The sequence below is a fragment of the Acyrthosiphon pisum genome, chromosome X (genome assembly GCF_005508785.2).
Source record: "Acyrthosiphon pisum isolate AL4f chromosome X, pea_aphid_22Mar2018_4r6ur, whole genome shotgun sequence".
Lineage (NCBI taxonomy): Eukaryota > Metazoa > Arthropoda > Insecta > Hemiptera > Aphididae > Acyrthosiphon > Acyrthosiphon pisum.
The window spans coordinates 78,137,380-78,155,778 of NC_042493.1; the positions used below are offsets into that span (position 1 = coordinate 78,137,380).

Below are 18,399 nucleotides of genomic sequence, written 5' to 3' on the forward strand. Positions count from 1 at the left end.
TTAATTTTTATACATCAATACATACAGGTAGGTAGTAAAAAAATACATCGGAGGAGGGGTTGTACGCGACACTGGAGGCAAATGGCAACGATAAATTGATAAGTTGGTATGAAGTAGTGATTTTATACATAGTATAGGTAGGTACATATTTTTATATCTTAATAATATAAAAAATACGATTTTTTTTATCTTGATAGCATGAAAATAAAACTTTTAAGATCCGAAATCGGAACTCGTAATCAATTTACTGCAGTCCGCATTGACTGAAATACTAATAAACTACTGCAAAGTTGCATGAAAAAATTGATTAATTTAATAGTTTGATAAAATTTAATAGACCAATCGCGGGTCATTAAATCATGTTTAGGGTACCATTAGCTCACTATTCATTCATTAAAATATGTTCAGTGATTGTTTATCCAAGCTGGCACTGATATATTAATAATTATTAACTACTATAATAAGATATTATATTCTATACAATATGTACGTATAGGTAGTTAATAGGTAATAGTTGTTGCTGGTTAGTGGCTTAGGGACACCGACCGACGAACTTATGTTGTTTCCTGTAGGAGATATGTAAGATATGTACGATGTACCGGAAGACGGCAGAGATCAGCGGTACACCGTCGAAAACCGAACAGGTAGCTACGATATAATATTATCATAGGCGATTGGCGCATATTATGGTTGTAGGTAGGTAAGTGCTTATTTATCACCCACTCGATCTATGCGCGATGGCCATAACATTCTATAATAATGAGACCCGACTACTACCCAAGAGAGAGAGAGAGAGAGTACGTCTCGGAAACGGAAACGAGAATCGCGTGTCGCGTACACAATATTTTATGATCACAAACTCTGCGAGGTGGTCGCAGACGTAGCCGTTGCACACGCGTATAAAATATGTAGATATTATATTATATTATTATATCGGCCACTCTAGCGGCGGCCGCACGATAATAATGGTGCCGTGGACAAGAGCGTTACAACAACGATATTATTTCCGCGGCGGCGTTCCGCCCGTCCAGCGTCGGCGGGTGTCGCAGTGTTGCCACACGCGTAAAAACGCGCGCCGGCCACGATCCGCCGGGACGCGCCGACGCCACCTCGCTCCCACACGCCCGAATGAACGGAACGGCCGACGCGACGATCGCAGCTCTCTCCGCCGCCGACTATCGCGCACGCACGCACGCGACACTCAACGCAACACTCGCGCGCACGCGCGGGCGTATCTCCGGTCGAACGAACGGGCGGCGGCGGCGGCGGATTCCATTTGTTTTTGCGGTTCGTGTTTTGGAGTCATTAACTCGGTCGTCGGCGCGTGCGAGTGCGCGAGTGTCCGTGTCCGTGCGCGTGTGTTGGTGTACTTTACCGTTGCGGAGTCTGTCTGTTCACGCGTGTGTGCGTGCAAGTGCGTGCGCGTGAGTGTTGGAGAGCGTACGTATTGTGCGCGCGCGTGTGAGTGTTTGTGTTTGTGTGTGTGTGTGTGTGTGTGTTGCGCGTACGACCAGCCGACGCCGCCTCCGACAGTCCGACGTCAGTGTGCCGCCGCCGCAGTACTAAATCGTTGTCCTTCCCCCCGCGGAACCGCACACTTGTCTTTCGCGTTACGTTTTTATTCCGGTCGTTTTGTCCGCGCCGCACCGGCCCGAACGCGAAGAACAATATTATGTCCTCCTGACCGAACCGCTCCGCAGTTGAACCGACGACACATCCAACGGCAATATTCACCAGCGCCGCGCAACACTTTTCGCGGACAAGCGGCGTGAAGCATACAGTCGCCGTCGTCGTCGATCGATCCGGATCTCACCTACCCCTCCCCCCCCCGTAACTGGGGAAGCGCTGTTCCTGCACGTCATAAGCGGTAAGCGCACTGTTCCAACAACGGACGTGATAATACGAGATTTAATAATAATAATAATAATAATTAACGTTTTGAGCGGCGAACCGGACGAACGGAACCCGCCCGGAAACGCTGAAACGCGTCGTCGGGCGAGGTGCGGGACGGCGGGGCGCGCGCGAATTTCCGCGCCGCCGTCAGCCTCCGGTGTGTGGGATTTTTTAATTTAATAATTTAAATTTTCGTTTTCGCATCCTCCTCTGCTCCGGTCATCACCACCGGTCACCGCCGCCTACTTTTTTCACGCCGGCATTTGTGTGTGTGAAAAAATTCCGTCGCATAGCGTGTCTGCGCGTGCGCGTGGAGATTTTTCGGTTTTTTTAGCCCATCGTCTTGCAATTATTTTTTGGCCCGGTCCGGCGTCAGCGCGTTGAGTCCGCGTCCCCCGCACGTCTCTACTTCCGATTTACGAGCACGTTTCTTTCTCGTCCTTTTACGGCGGTATTATAACAATTTAACAACGGCCGAGGCTGGGTGTGTCCGCCACAACTACTATATTTGCTAAAATTGTATTATAACGTTTTTTTAAATAAAATTTTTAATATTTTAATAAAAAATTATCGATACTAGCGAGTGTTGTGATATTTACGTATCAACTCTAAGTACTTTGGACGACGAGGGTATGTGCATATTGTATACTTACTATCATTATTATCATTGCGACCCATGTTTGTGTACAATCCGTCTCGTGCCTATCTGCGGACTATAATTGACTATTCTACAATACCTACTATTGTTTTGTCAGTTTTCTGTACCTAGGTACTTTGGTATATTAATTATGAAATTAAACCCCGGATGTTGTTTTTAACCGATCCCTGTTATTTTGACCGACACATGTAAAGGATCATTGATCGATCACCCTGCTGACGCTGAAAAATATTTGTCATCTAGGTTCAGGCGTCGCTCTGTGATCAGTCATCACATACTGTAAACACTTGTCTACTTGTTGTCTTTTATATGTATACGAGATGTTTTGTTAAATGTCGAATAAATTATGCATCTGCCTCATTGTTCTTTTACCTACCTACCATTTAATTGCAATGTTTTCTTTTTATTTTACATAATTTACTTAGGTAATTATCCTAATTGTTTAACTATTCAATTACATAAGTGTAAAATAATGGATAATGGCTGTTAATATTCATACATTAGATACCTACATAGATACACATTAAATGTATTATGAATTGCCAATAGTTTAAATAACAATAATAAATAATAATTATCTAATGATGAATTACCAATACACTTTTGTACATTATTTAAAAACCGTTAAAATACATAGGTACAAGTTAGAGTTGATAGGTACACGCTATAATTTCTTTTTATTAATGATAAAATATTCTCAATTCTGTCGTGTGAGAATATGTACATTATAAATCTATTTGTTGTTTAACAATGAATTTAATCGTTTTATGCATACGTATCATAACATTTAGCTTATGTATGTAAACATCTTCTTAAACATCTAATTATAATATGGTTATTATAACATGCACATCATTTTTATCTAAGTATGCCTGGTAGGCAGCTAAATAATTAATTACAATAATTATCTGGGTAGTAATGTAGTAGCTGATATGTAGGTAGCTTAACATAATATATTAAATATTTTGATTACGATATAACTATTAGCTCTATATTTTTTTTTAAAACTGATATCATGTTAACATTGATTTATATTAATTGCATTAGGTAATCAATGGCACCCATGTAAAACAAGACTATACCTAATATAGATAAGTATTAAGAATGAACTAAAGATTATGAATACGTTTTTAACATTACCCAATTATACATATTATTTTTTAGATTATATTATGAGGTCAAAGCTTATTTAACTATTGATAGTAAAAATAAAATATAATTTAATGTTACCTAAGTACTTATGTAATATTTTTGTTCACTAACTGTCAGTTATTAGTTCAAAAAAATAGTCAGTTGAGTTATCTGCGGACAATAAATTAAATTAAATATTTATGTTTATTTAATTTTATTTCCAATTATTAGGTATTTTGTGTATGATTAAAATTGTTATGTAAATTAAATAAATAAATCAGTTAATGGTACCTACCTATGTAATTATTTATATTATATAAAATCTAGGTATGAAGTAAATTTAAAATATTATCAACAATAATTTATCAAGTGTTCTCTCATAATTTTAAATATATTGTTATGAGTATTATTATGTAGGTACCTAGATATTTTATTATTAATGGCCCCTAAGTATCTATGTACTTACTAATTTTACAAATATCCTTAACATTAATTTCAAAATATAGGTAAATATTGACATGCATTTTATTTTGTCCATTGGTCAGTTGTGTTTTTATTTCCATGGTTACCGATAAATGAAAAAAAAACAAAGTATTTTTTAGCTGAGGGTTCACAGCTATGTACTATGTACCTATGTACTCGTAGCGCTTTTATCGTATTCTGATTGGCCAAGGTGATTATTGTATCATTTAATATCCATGATATACCAGGACATTTCCAGAGTTGGGCTGAGTTCAACTTTTGGACACATACAACAGACGAGATACCTACCTGTAAACCCGGCTTCCATAGAACTATTGCCATTAATATTTAATTTCTATTTTTTTTATTAATTTAATTATAACCTTGACTTCAAAAATCATTAGTTACAATGCAATATTAATAACTTTTTCCAGAATTTTACTCTATTCAGAATAAGAATATATCGGTTTGAGCATCAAGATATGATAAATGCTAAAAAGTGTATTATTGAAATATTATAATATAAGCTTAAAATAAATAAGACACAAATTACTATTACATTATATACTATCTTTATGCATTAACCATATTTTTTCGTATACCAATTTTAACATATTTGTTATTATTTTTAACTGTATACTCATGAATTAGGTACTTATTTCATTTCATTTGAGTACTTTAGTAACAAGTTGTTTCCTATTTAGAACTCTAACCTACTTTTATTTAGGAGGTAGACAATAATAATGAAAATTGTATGATTATACACTATTAAGGTCAAACTATAATAATGATATATTAGCATTTCCTAAATATCAGTTATTCCACTGAACATTATCATTCATTAATGTATTATAAAAACAAACACAATAGGTCACTTTCTATTTTATGATTTACTTACTATTTGCTTAAGTTATCAGTTCAAAGACAGCATTTTACTTATAAATAATCTGGTAGGTATCTACCTATAATAAATCTTTATAACCTCATTCATATATTGAATCAAGGCTGGGCAAGTTAACGATTTTTTTTAACTTGTTAAGTTAAGTTATCTTAAAGTAATTAAGTTAAGTTAAAAGTTAATCTAATTTTTTTTCGTTAACTCGTTAAGTTAAAAGTTAATTTTGAAAAAAAAGTAACTTAACTTAGTGTAAAGTTAAAACTTGCTAATTTGCAAAAATAAAAAATTCCAGTCATATTATATGGTTAATTAGATAGTTTTTTTTTGCGTCCAAGAAAATTACTGGGTAAATTTAAAATGATATATCAAAGTAAAAACACATTCAAAAATTTGCGTTATTCTTCGGATGAAAATTAACTTAATTTAGATATTTTTGAAATAAAATTAACTTGAAGTTAACACGTTAATCTTGAAAAAAAGTAACTTATTAAGTTAAAAGTTAATTTGAAAAAAAAAGTAACGAGTTAATTAACTTAATTAAAATTAACTTAACGTATTAATTTAATTTTAATTTTTAACTCGTTAATGTCCAGCCTTGTATTGAATATCCTCGAAATACCAATTTTCTTGGACATTAAAATACTTAGTAGTGGAATAGGTATATTCTAATTAGCCATTTTTTATAGGTTTTTAGATGTTGGTATAAATTATAAATATTGAAATTTCTAAGAACTAATACTAATACAGAAACAAATATGTATAAAAATACAGTGGTAACCCTTTACTTAAATTATAAGGCCAAGACTGGGCAAGACATGCTGTTTTATGTGTAAATTAAAACTTTATTAAAAAAAAAATATTATATTAAGCATTATTAATATATTCCTCAATTCTCAGCTTACAAAAGTAATTTTGTATAACTATTTAATAAAATTTGTATATTATATAAATTTATATTCTTCTTGTTCGGTTTTCAAAGGCCATTGAGGCTCATTACCGCAGCACAAACTTGATTGGCTGCTTCCACCGGTTTCTATCCTGTGATAATATTTTTTCACCTGTATTCCAATCTCTGCTTAATTCTTTTTCACTTTGTCTATCCACTTTTATTGTTTTGGTCTACCTAGTGGTATTTTCCCATTGAGTTTTCATTTTAAAACCGATATCATTAGATTATTTGATCTCCATACGTATATAATTTGTTCGCTGCGATTGTTCTTATTTTAATTTCTTCATGATTATTATTTTTGCTATTTATTATAACGCCAAAGTATTTAAAACTGTATTTTTTCAAATTAATAATTCTCAAATTCTAAATGTTTCCCATGATTTTCCTATCTAGATATTAAAATATACTTGGTCTTAAATTCATTCTTTGTACCCATTTTTACTTCTTGACTATCTGATCCCAATATGATAATATCATCTGCGTATGATAGTATTCATATTTAAATTGGAATTTTGTCTAACTTATACCTACTATAAATACCTATGTACTTGTTCTTATGACAAATAATGTATTAAATAAATGCAAATTTATTAGTATAAAATTTATTTTTAATACATTCAATTACAAAGCATATATTTAATTTTAACTTAAATCTACTAAAATAATATTATAATTTGTGTAAAAAAGTCAATTTATTTAGCAATCTTTATACATTTAAAATAAAGTTAAATAGGTATGTAAAACATCTGTGAAACTGTATATATATATTATACAAGTTAATATAATATATGAATACAATATTCAATATCTAAATGCTAGGTATACAATTAAAATATTGTTAAATAATAATAATGTTATACAACAAACTTAAAACAGAAAAATGGTTAAGGATGAACTTGAATTATGTATCCATATAATTATACGCATTACCTATATATTTTTTATTTTAATAGGTTAAGTAATTTTTAATACTAAAAATATGGCTGAAATAGAAGCTGAACCACCCCAGAGCAATGGATATGCAAATACCAATGATGATGATGATGAACGTGGAAAAATGAGGCCAGCAGATATTGATGCTGTAAGTAAAATAAAAATGTTGCCAGTTAAATTGAGATTATGTCAAATATTTAATTTATGGTTGCTTATTTTAATATTGTAGGATGTTAGAGAAATGGAACGACGAAAAAGAGTGGAAATGATTATGAATTCACGTTTGTTTCGCGAAGAACTGGAAAGGATAATAGAAGTGCAAATGAAAGACGGTGGTTCTGTTCCTGCTGGGCTTTTACAACAAATTTCAGAAATGATGGGTGGGCGTCCATCAGGAGGTTCTAAATGTGAGTATGATGTATATTTTGTTTAAAAAAAAAATTTTCCATGCTGATAATTAATATTATTTATGCTTATATTAAAATTGAATTTTGATTGTAGCTTCAAATTGTGTGGTTCCAATTAATGATATTCGTGGAGTAGAAAGTATGGGATATGCCAAAGGAGAAAAAATTATCAGATGCAAATTAGCAGCAGTATTCAGATTAATGGATTTATATGGCTGGACCCAAGGAATCTATAACCAAGTTTCTGTAATTATAAGTTTTATTACCATAGCTATTTAAATTTAGCAATTTTTTATTCAAGCTTAATAAAATTAGCAAGAATTCCCAAAATAAATATTTTTAAACAAAAGTTTGAATAATTTCTGTTTAGGTTTTTTTTTAAAAGTATACCTTTTTAATTATTTATTATTGTATTTCAAACATTGATGGTAATTTATTTTTAGGCTCGATTAAATCAAGAAGAAGAACATTTTTTAGTCAGCCCTTATGGTCTGTTATGTAACGAAGTGACAGCTTCTAGTTTAATCAAAGTGGATATGCAAGGAAATGTTATGGAACCTGGGACTACTAATTATGGTGTAAACATAACAGCATTCCAACTTCATGCTGCTATTTATGCAGCAAGGCCTGATTTAAAAGCTATCATCGATGTACAAGTGTATGTCACTTTTTCTAATTAGAGTTAAATTTCACAAACTAATTTCTAATTATTTATTTGCAGGGGACCTGTTTTGGCCGTGTCATCATTACGTTGTGGCTTATTGCACATAAGTAAAGAAAGTGCATTGATTGGGGATGTCTCACATTATGCATACCCAGGATCTACTGTAGATCCAGATGAAAAAGACAAAATTGCAAGAAGCTTAGGGCCTATTAATAAGGTATTAAATGTTTTAACATTTAATCTTTTTTATTTATTCAACCACAAATTTATATTTACATTGTAATGTCATAATTATTTCTCTGCTATTCTTTCCATTATTACCAAAGAGTTCTTTATTTACTGGGCTTGAAAAGTTAACTTTAAATTAACAATGTTAACTTAACAAAATCATTTCTGTAAATTCAATGTTTGTTGTTTAGGTTATATTTTTCACTAATCATGGTGCAGTTTGTTGTGGTGAATCAATAGAAGAAGCATTTTATAATGCGTATAATATTGTTACAGCTTGTGAAACACAGGTACATTAATTTTATTAGTAAAAGTTAGTCGTTTTATTAAAATGTATTTGTAAATTCTTTATTAAATTTCAGCTTAAAGTATTACCTGTGGGATTAGATAACATTATGCAAATGACTGACGAACAGTGCAAATTTATTTTCGATGCTGCTAGGTCTCCACCAGAGGGTACATTACCTTCTCCATTACCTGCAGGAGGAGCTGTTGCAGATAAACGTTGGAGAGTTGGAGGTCTTCAATTTGAAGCACTTATGAGAATGCTAGACAATGCAGTATGTCCTTGAATAAATAATAACGGCTTACTAAATTATGATAAAGATGGGCTAAGGCAGTGCTTATTAACAATTAATTAAACATTTAATTTAAAATCACTTATCTAGTTCAAAAAAGTTATGTTTCCTATCAATAATTATTTATTTGTTTTATTTATAAGTGTTTTACCTTTTAGTTTAATAGTTAAAATACAAATATAAATTCAAAAAATTTGATAGAAATAGAAAAATTATCAAGTTTTAAAATGGCTTATTTTTAAGTTGTAGAATAATGTTTTTTTATTGTCTCACTTAATTTTTGTCTTATTTTATTTTAAAGTTTGACCATAACTGACAATCAAGTTTTTGAAAAGTTAATTTGTATTATAAAAATTGAGACTGGTAATATTATAGGAATGTTAGTATTTAGTACAAAATAAAAAGCTTAGAGAATGAATTGTTGCAAACTCATTTTTATTCACCAAATACATGTATGTTCATAGACAAAACCCTTTTATTAATTTAATATTAATTTATTTCATAGGGTTTCCGTACAGGTTATATATACAGACAACCACTTATCAAAGGTGAACCCCCCCGCCCTCGTAATGATGTCGAGGTACCACCAGCAGTTTCTTCTCTTGGATATTTATTAGAAGAAGAAGAGCTATATAAAAATGGGTAAGTTAAATTTTATATTTATTTGCTGTGTATAATAATATATTGTAAAATCATATATTTTAATTAGGCAATGGAAAAAATATTATGATGGCCGCAAATCAACTGATAGAACCAAATGGTTAAACTCGCCAAATGTGTACCAAAAAGTGGAAGTTCTTGAAACTGGAACAACAGATCCTAAAAAAATCACTAAGGTAGACACCAAAAATTAATTATGTGTATTCGGTTAACCGCGATTATAATGAGTAACTTTTTATTTAATTTTGATTATTATAATTTATGAAATTAACCCAAAGTAATATTTTAATTATAATTTATAAATTTATTTATACTTTTTTAATGTCAAATGTTAGCACTTCTAACAACAGTAGTGTTGTGTCTTAACATTTTTACATTGTTATTAGACTAAGAGAGTAATTTTAATTAAATATGATTTTATGATTATATTTTATCACACCTTAATTTTGGGCTTATCAATACTTAATTACACTTAGTTTAAGTGCTTTTGACAATTTCTGTAATCATTTTCGCTTTGCTACCAATTTATACTATATTGTAATCGAATCATAGAAATATATTTATATAATTTTTTAAAATGTAAATTCAAATCATTTAATTATGCCAATAAATAACTACACATTTATTTTTGTTTCAAGATTTACTAGTTTGGGTTTTTCATATGGTATTTATAAAGTAAAAATATGGTTTATAAATCAAACTGTATAATATTGTTAAGTTAGGTTACCTAATGTGCTACACACACTAGAGCATTCTTGTTACTCTGTATTAAATAAATACAATTATGTTTTAGATAATTAGATATGACGTATTAATTGGTATCAACAGTATATATCAGGAGCTTTTATATCTACTATTGTTTTTTCTTCCTCTCTTTGGAGTGACTTGATAACAAACTCAAAATTGCAATAAAAACATTGGACTGTGTTATGTTGCTCAATCATTGTGTCAAATGTTTGTAGTAGTCATCATAGATCATAAAATATTTTCTTTTCTTTCTGATCTATATTAGTCACTATATCACTTAATGTAACTGTGTGTACCGTGCAACATACTTATATAAAATATATGAGCATAGAGGCCATTACTGACTTATTTTTAAGTTAATATCAACTTACAAAATAAATTGTGCTTGAATTAAATTGTGTTTTTTATGCATACCTCTGAAAAAGAATAAACACATTCAATATTATGGTTGTGTTTTTGAGTATGCTCAACACAATATGCTGCTTTACACATAAAATTAGTTTCTGTAACAATTTGTGTACAAATAATTTTACTTTTGGAAAATAGTTCAAATTAATTTGATATTGTTTGAAATATATTAACAATTATATAAAAATAATATAAAGAGACTAATATTATTTCTAATATATTTAAAACTAATGTTAATTATAATACTTAAATTTTAAAAGATAGTAATAATTTTTTAGTGGGTATCTGAAGCTTCTCCAAATTCAAGTACGCCTTTTAAAATAGAAGGACCTCTACAATTTGTTCCAAAAAATACTAATCCAAAAGAGTTCAAAAAACTACAGCAGCAAGTAAATACAATTATTTTATTTGTAAAAATAAGTAATACTTATACCTTTTTTTTTATTCTGAAGATTAAAGAAAACCGAAGAGCTGATAAAATTACATCAGGGCCCCAATCCCAAATTTTAGATGGTGTTTCTTGGGAAGAAGCAAAAAAATTACAAGTATTAGTTTAATATAATATACATTAGGTAAAATAAAAAATGTGTAGGTACTTGCAACTAACACTGTTTTTAACTTAGGATGCTAACTTAAACACAAACAGCGACCAAGTTATTTTGGTGGGTGCTGCATCAAAAGGAATAATACAACGTAATTTCCAACATAACGCAACTGTTTATAAGACACCTTATGCAAAGAACCCATTTGATGCGGTTACTGACGAAGAAATAGAATATTATAAAAATGCCGTTGAAAGGAGTACACTTGGTTAATATTTAAATTAAACCCAGTTTTAGTGTATAAATTGTCTATCGATTATTTATTGATAGTTTTTTTTTTTTTTAAACTCATAGACAAGGATCAAATAATGGATATTAAAGAACAATTGGATAGTGTTCACCTTTCACCTGCTAGGCAAACTGAAGCATTTATAATTAGTGAAACTGAAGATGATAGTAGAGCAGGTAATACAAGAATATAAAATAAGTAAAATTAAAAATATTAAAGAATTAAAGATTAATTTGAGAATTGATTCATTGTGTTCATAATTATTTTTCAGAAGCTAGAGTGTTGCAAGTAGAAAGAAAATCAGTTCTGAAACCCGACCAAGCTGAAATTGTTCTAAGTGAAGGTATTGTTAATTAATTATATAACACTATAAGATAATTATAAGGCTGGGCAAGTTAATGATTTTTTTAAACTCAGTTAAGTTAATATGTACCAAGCAGAAAAAGTTAAAAGTGAAAAGTTAATGTAACTATAGGTTAACTCAGATTAGTTTAAAATTAGTATGCACTTTTTGTTAACTTTTTATTGAGTTAAAAAAAGTTAATTTGTTTATAAAGGCTAGTGTACTTCATTTTTTTCCAACCCAAAACTAAATTATAAACCATAGTGTTTATACTTTATTCGGTATTTCCATATAAGTTAGATTCGAATGATATACATTTTTAACTTAAAACAATTTACAGTAAATATTTTTTGATATTGATTTATTTAATTTTAACTTACCTACTTTTTAACTTAACTTTAACTTTTTAACTCGTTAATGCCCAGCCTTGGATGATTATAATTTAAAATCCAATTTAAAATAGCTCAATTTAGTTTCTTAATAGAATATCCACTAAAAAATAGTTAAATATTAACTTAACAAAAATGGTATAAAAATGACTGAAGTATTTAGTTATGGTCGGGCTCATGGAAACTAAACGCTGGCGGCTGATGGGCAAAGTAAATTTATTTTCGGAATCCTCGCCGTGCTGACTGGTCATGAGTCATACCTATAATATATTTTTACAAATACTTTAGAAGGGACTTATGTTTGCAGCTGTTGGGTAGAGTATACGGTATTTGAATACAATAGTCAGTAGTCTACATTTCAATTTTTAAAAAGAAGCTCCTATGTGTTTGATAATCACTATAGTCGACTTAAAAATGATACATTTGGAATACTTAAAAACAGTTGAAAAGTGGGCATTGACTCCAGCAAACTCCGTGGACAATTTCCAGTATAGTAGGCAACACGAAAACTGTTGGGTGATTTTAGATTTGTTCAATCTATTTTAATAGCCCTAACAAAAACATACTATTGAGGGCGCTAAAATCATCCACCAGTTTTCGTGTTGTCGACTTTACTTGAAATTTCTACGGAGTTTATTAGAGTCAACGCCCACTTTTCAATTTTTTTTAAGTATTCCAAATGTATAATTTTTAAGTGTTACATCATAGGATTTAAAAATTATGTTCCTTAAATGGTATGATATTGCTCAATTATCATGGAGTAAATGTAAGTTTGTTTCTTTCACTATCTATTTATAAAATTTTTAGTTTAATATCTCTGACTCGTTTATTGGAACTAATTAAGAGGACGTCGCACCCGCATAAGTTGTCTCCGTCTTACACACTATCGTTTTTATTTTTTTGATATCACTTATATGAAAAAAAGTTCTTATTGTTTTAAAATCCGTTATTATTTGTGTTTTTCAAACTTAAATAACTTTTGTTGAAGTTCCGATAACGAAAAATAAAAACGATATTGCACAGCCAAAGTTCTCCTTTTTATTAAGTAAAAATGTTGTTTCTTAGTTATGACTGTAGCGTTTTCGGTTCTTTCCTGCACAAAACAATTTTTGCTTCGCAAACATGCGGGTGCAACGTCCTCCTAAAGTATTTTAATATCTGTGATTTTATAATTTTTATAGTAAATAACTATTAAGTTTATTTATTAAAAGAGTATCTTAGTACCCAATAAGTAGGCCATTTTAATTTGGATGTATTTTAGTGGATATTTTGAAGTTGCATAAAAGATTATGATGTTGAATAATATTTCAAAACTATTAAATTCAAATGATATAGAATATTATCAAAATTTAATTTATTTTCAAAATGTATGTACTACTTTTTAGTATATGTCATAAATTTTAATTACAATTTATGTATTCAATAACTAGTACAAGATGAGTATGATATTAGCGATTATTCAGAAACTACTATTAAACCTATGTGGATTACATTACCATCTACTGCTAATAAGATAAACATTCAAGAAATTTGTGAAAAAAGTGAACATGTAACAAGTAAATGCAAATTAAGTTCCTCCAATATCAAATTCTTGTGAATATTGATGATAATGACGTATTTATTTTTGCTCAATTGTACTTTTAAATTAACAGCACATATAAAACCTGTTTTGATTTTGCCATAACCTTTTATCATTATTAATGTTATTAATGTTATTAAATCATGCAAAATTGTAAAAATAAATAATCAGTAGTAATTTAATTTTATCAATAGATTTACTTATTATTTAATTATATAAAACACATTCAGTTTTAAACCTTTAATATAATTTTTTTTTTCGTTTTTAACTTAATTATTTATATGTAACTGTTATAAATCAATTTTTAGCAATTGATTTTTTTTTTAAAAATAATTTAACATATCTTGTAGACGGAAAAATTTTGATATTAAAATTACTTTATTATTTTATTATATTGTGTTTTTGTTTCATATTTCATATAAACAATAAATAATAAAATACAAATCATATATTCAATTTACATTGTAATCCAATAGTTAATTATCATATATAATTTATTTTATGTTAAACCTTTGATATATTGATATTTATTAGTTGACATTAGTTGTTATCATTTTGGATCGGAGTTTAAGATACTCGTCCAGATTTTTCTGCAGTATGGTTGTTTGTCTAATGTTTTTGGTTAAATTATTTTGCAGAACTTGGGTTCAGGGAGATTTTTCTTTGACATTTAAAATCTATTCTTATTTTTTGCAAGAACCTTATACCATGGTATATTTAGATTACTTTGTTTTTCCTCAAAATTTATAGGGGAAATTCTAGGGAATTTGGTGTTAAACATTGGTTTTTTTCAGTGTTGAACGTAAAAAAATAAGATACCTACTAAACACAACAATTAGAAATCAAAGCTTCCTTAAAAGAGAATAAAAAACCAATTTGCATGCTTATTTTGCAGGCAGAAATCATTTTGCAAGTCTTTTTACCACCTTTATGTTTTGTACTTCCTCCGATTGTTACCATTAATAATCATATAAATACATTTCATGTGAATTACAAAAAAATAGTTAGAAGTTGTTTTTCTTACATTTTTTCTTTTGAAATATAAATATATAATGTATATTTTACTATATATATAATTTATAGGGGAAAATACATACAATGGTGACCAATCAGATGCTCATCAAAGCACATTTTCAAGTAGTAAAGAGGTAATATTATAAATATATTTGTGGTCAACTGAGTTTAAATCAATAAAAACAATTTTGTTTAAATATATAACAGGGATCACCCACTAAAGAAATGTCTACCGAGGATTCTTCCCATAAGGACAAGAAAAAGAAGAAGAAAGGAATTAGAACCCCATCGTTCCTTAAAAAGAAGAAAGAAAAAAAGAAGAGTATTCCAGCTTAATAATTATGTAGGCATGTTGTGTGTAGCTATATATGATTTAGTATTATGATACTCTCTATATAAGTGGTTAAATTAATTTATTATTTAAACATTTTAAACATACTTTATTTATTTATTTTAACTACATTTTCTATTTTAGAATATGCAGACAAACGCTTTGGCGAACACAGCTTTGGTCAACCAGCACTACAAATAGTCTGTAGCTCATTTAGTCATTCAATCTTCTTTTAATCATTTTGGACTCGACGGACTAAATCATTACAATTTTGACACCCGTGTCTATTCATTTTCGTTAAGTTAATAGATATTTATTTAATCAAGTGCATTAGACTTATGCAATTAGTAGCTAGTAAATAAGAGTAATCCTATTTATTTTTAATATCATACGTAGATTTGGCCCTATTCAACAAATTAATCTATTATGATAATTATATTTTTTTTTTTTTTTGCTTGTGAAATTATTGTTACCAAATTTGAAACTTTTTTTACATTTATTTCTATATTTATAAAAATTATATAGATAAACTTGAGAGTAATTTAAAAATACTCAGGAAATACAATTTACCAATACACAATTACATGTATTCAATTTTAATTTCAAACAACTTATCTATACAGTATGTCCTGGTGACATATATTTTATTTTAACATCGTAAATTATTTGTTTTTTTCTTGTAAGTATAATAGTTCTTCAGTATTAATTTATGTCCAATTTATGAATGACTGTGGGAACAGATTACTGAGAGTTATTAGCTATGTGTTACATAAAATTGTAATTCAATTTTGATCAGTTAATTTTAAATCTAATTATTAAACTACGGGTCTAACTAAGATCAATAGATGTCAAATTTGACAAAATAAAAATCAGTTCTTTTCATGAGTGAGTATGTATTTGAATGCTATATAATTATACTATATACATTTTTCCTAAAAGCATATTATCGTAATTATTGCATTGTGTACTTTTTGTACATTTCTAACCACAACATTGAAAATATTTGTCATTCTCTTCAGCTTATAAAATTCTAAAATGTATGGTTTTTTTTTACTAGAATGGTTTTTGAAAAAAATAACCGTGCATTTAAATTTATTTTTGTAACATGGCTGCTAATACGGTATTTGAAACTCGTATATATAAATAATTATTTGTTTGTGATAAAGTATATATATATATATATATATATATATATATTAAAACTACTTTAACCGTTTATGTGATTATAAAACTTGCATTGTCCATAAGATAAACTAAGAAAAATGTTGGTGCGAGTAGATTAGACAATATTATGCACTTAAATTTAGGTTTATCTTATCAAATTGTCTGTTGCCATTCATCCTTGTCTGTTTGTATCCAAATCATACTCTTAAAGGGGAATACTAAATATATATATATTTATATGAACATTCAGACCATCTATTTATTTTATTGTAATGTACATCACTTAGATTGTAATTTTATGACCATTGGCATTAATTGCCATTTTTTATGTTTGTAGACATTTATTGCTATTATTTTTAAATAACAGCCAAATTGTAAAAACTGCCCTAATTAACAAATTATAATCGTGAGGAATTAATTATACTTTTTTATACCTATTTATTTGTTACAAAGATTTTTAATTACTATTTTTATTTACAAAATATATAAATATATATTCTCGGTAGTGTTATGTAAAATCATATTAATTATAGATATATCAAAATGTTATTTATAACGTTTATTTCATTATCTGGTTCAATAATGAAGTCTACAAATAATTAAAATCGGAATATACATTTATATATTTATATACACTCGTATAAACGCCACATAATATTTTTATTATTTTCGTTACTATTTTGCACAAAAATTAAAACCATAAACATTCGTCTGTAATAATTGTTTTGCGAGGCTTAGAGAATTTTGTATTTATAATATATTTATTTAATATATAAAGAGTGTATTACGATTGTGTTAAATTGTACTGCAAATCTATTGATAAATTAACTAGGTAGCTTAAACTTTCTATGTTGTGAACATTTATAGGTGTATACAATAACTTTTTATGTCCGCCTGCCACAAACGCCTGGTGTGTATCTTCGCAATAACACAATTAGCCAAGTTTGTTTTGTATTTTATTTTTTCCTTTGCATATTGATTTCACAGTAATTATTAAATCTCCATACTTTAATTGACTTAATTTATAATTATTGCTTTACTGTCAATATTCATAACATTTGTAACACAAATTCATCATATTAATTTTAAGCTTGAAAAAATATTGTTTAATTTAAAAATTTTATATTATTATACATATTTATTTTGTTTTTGTGTTCCTTTTTTTTTGGTTTATATTTTGATTTCAAATTTTTAAAATATTTTCAAAACCTAAGCTGTATTATCAATATATTGCTTTGTATCAGTAATTATTTTTGTTTTTTTTATAGTATAACCTATCAATCCTACACCAATATATAAAATGTTTTTAAAAAAGACCAACAATACATCATTTAATAAATGTTGTGAACAAGTCAAGTATATTATCATAATACAATAAATTATAATAAAGTATATAGACGATAACTCGAATCTGTAGATGAATAAAAATGTGGCTTGTATTTTTTTGTTAAATACCAATATATCTAAATGTAACTTATATACCTACGGTTTGTAATTTTTGTTAAAAAATTAAAACTGAATGCATTTATTCCAATCCTACATATCAACACTAACTTACTTAAAATTATGCTGTGTTACTTATAATGGTTAAAAATACAAGCAAGTGTCCCTTGTTGCCTGGGGCGTCAAGTTTTTCACTTTATTAGGGGGGTGGCAATTATTACCTTATTATCTTAGGTAAACGATGAGCCAAGAAAGGTGTCCTGCATTTGCATTATTGACAATAGAAAATGAACTAACTAAAGAAACATGTTGGAGAAATAATCCATTAATTTTCAAATCTTCAATCAAGGAGAAGGTTTCAATTGTATTATGTAATTATGTATCTGTTACGGGCAAACTAGGACAGTGCCCGGTCAGTGGGCACAATGCCCCTTTTTCGAGGCCAAAGTTGGAATAAGTTACCATTATCCATTTATATTTTGGCACTGTAGGTTAAATATTGAGTCCGGGTTGCATAAAGAACAGTTTGTACATTTGTTACCGGCCTTGTTACTAAGGTCTTAATGATAAACCATGCTAGTGTCGCATAAAGAAATATTAAATTATTGATATACATGATATACATAACCATAGCTACCAAATAAAATAAACCATGTGTTTTTCTTATCATTATAATAATTTTACCGATC

General features: G+C 28.8%; 1 protein-coding gene across 4 annotated transcripts; it reads left to right on the forward strand.

Annotated features, from left to right (window-relative positions):
* The first annotated feature begins 1,414 nt into the window (after positions 1-1,414).
* Positions 1,415-16,623, forward strand: LOC100162643 (protein hu-li tai shao). Of its 4 annotated transcripts, none has more exons than XM_008183945.3 (18): positions 1,432-1,867; positions 6,945-7,072; positions 7,154-7,331; positions 7,426-7,577; positions 7,775-7,989; positions 8,053-8,212; positions 8,415-8,513; positions 8,586-8,783; positions 9,307-9,443; positions 9,511-9,637; positions 10,895-11,005; positions 11,069-11,161; positions 11,240-11,426; positions 11,513-11,623; positions 11,719-11,790; positions 14,842-14,906; positions 14,980-15,119; positions 15,248-16,623. In XM_008183945.3, the coding sequence occupies exons 2-17, from the start codon at positions 6,971-6,973 to the stop codon at positions 15,106-15,108; spliced, it is 2,136 nt and encodes a 711-aa protein (XP_008182167.1). In that variant the 5' UTR covers positions 1,432-1,867; positions 6,945-6,970; the 3' UTR covers positions 15,109-15,119; positions 15,248-16,623. The 4 variants fall into 4 exon arrangements, with proteins under 4 accessions (XP_016659176.1, XP_008182167.1, XP_001948434.2 ...); XM_001948399.5 differs by having other exon boundaries at positions 1,436-1,867; positions 14,980-15,115; XM_016803686.2 differs by lacking the exon at positions 1,432-1,867 and adding an exon at positions 2,367-2,523 and having other exon boundaries at positions 14,980-15,115.
* Positions 16,624-18,399: the final 1,776 nt, after the last annotated feature.

Bases quoted from the DNA above. Each gene is read 5' to 3' on its own strand.
- LOC100162643 (XM_008183945.3), top strand. From the start codon at position 6,971: ATGGCTGAAATAGAAGCTGAACCACCCCAGAGCAATGGATATGCAAAT. The intron at 8,213-8,414 runs GTATTAAATGTT...TTTGTTGTTTAG, and splicing joins GCTTAGGGCCTATTAATAAG to GTTATATTTTTCACTAATCA. The intron at 11,162-11,239 runs GTATTAGTTTAA...TTTTTAACTTAG, and splicing joins AAGAAGCAAAAAAATTACAA to GATGCTAACTTAAACACAAA.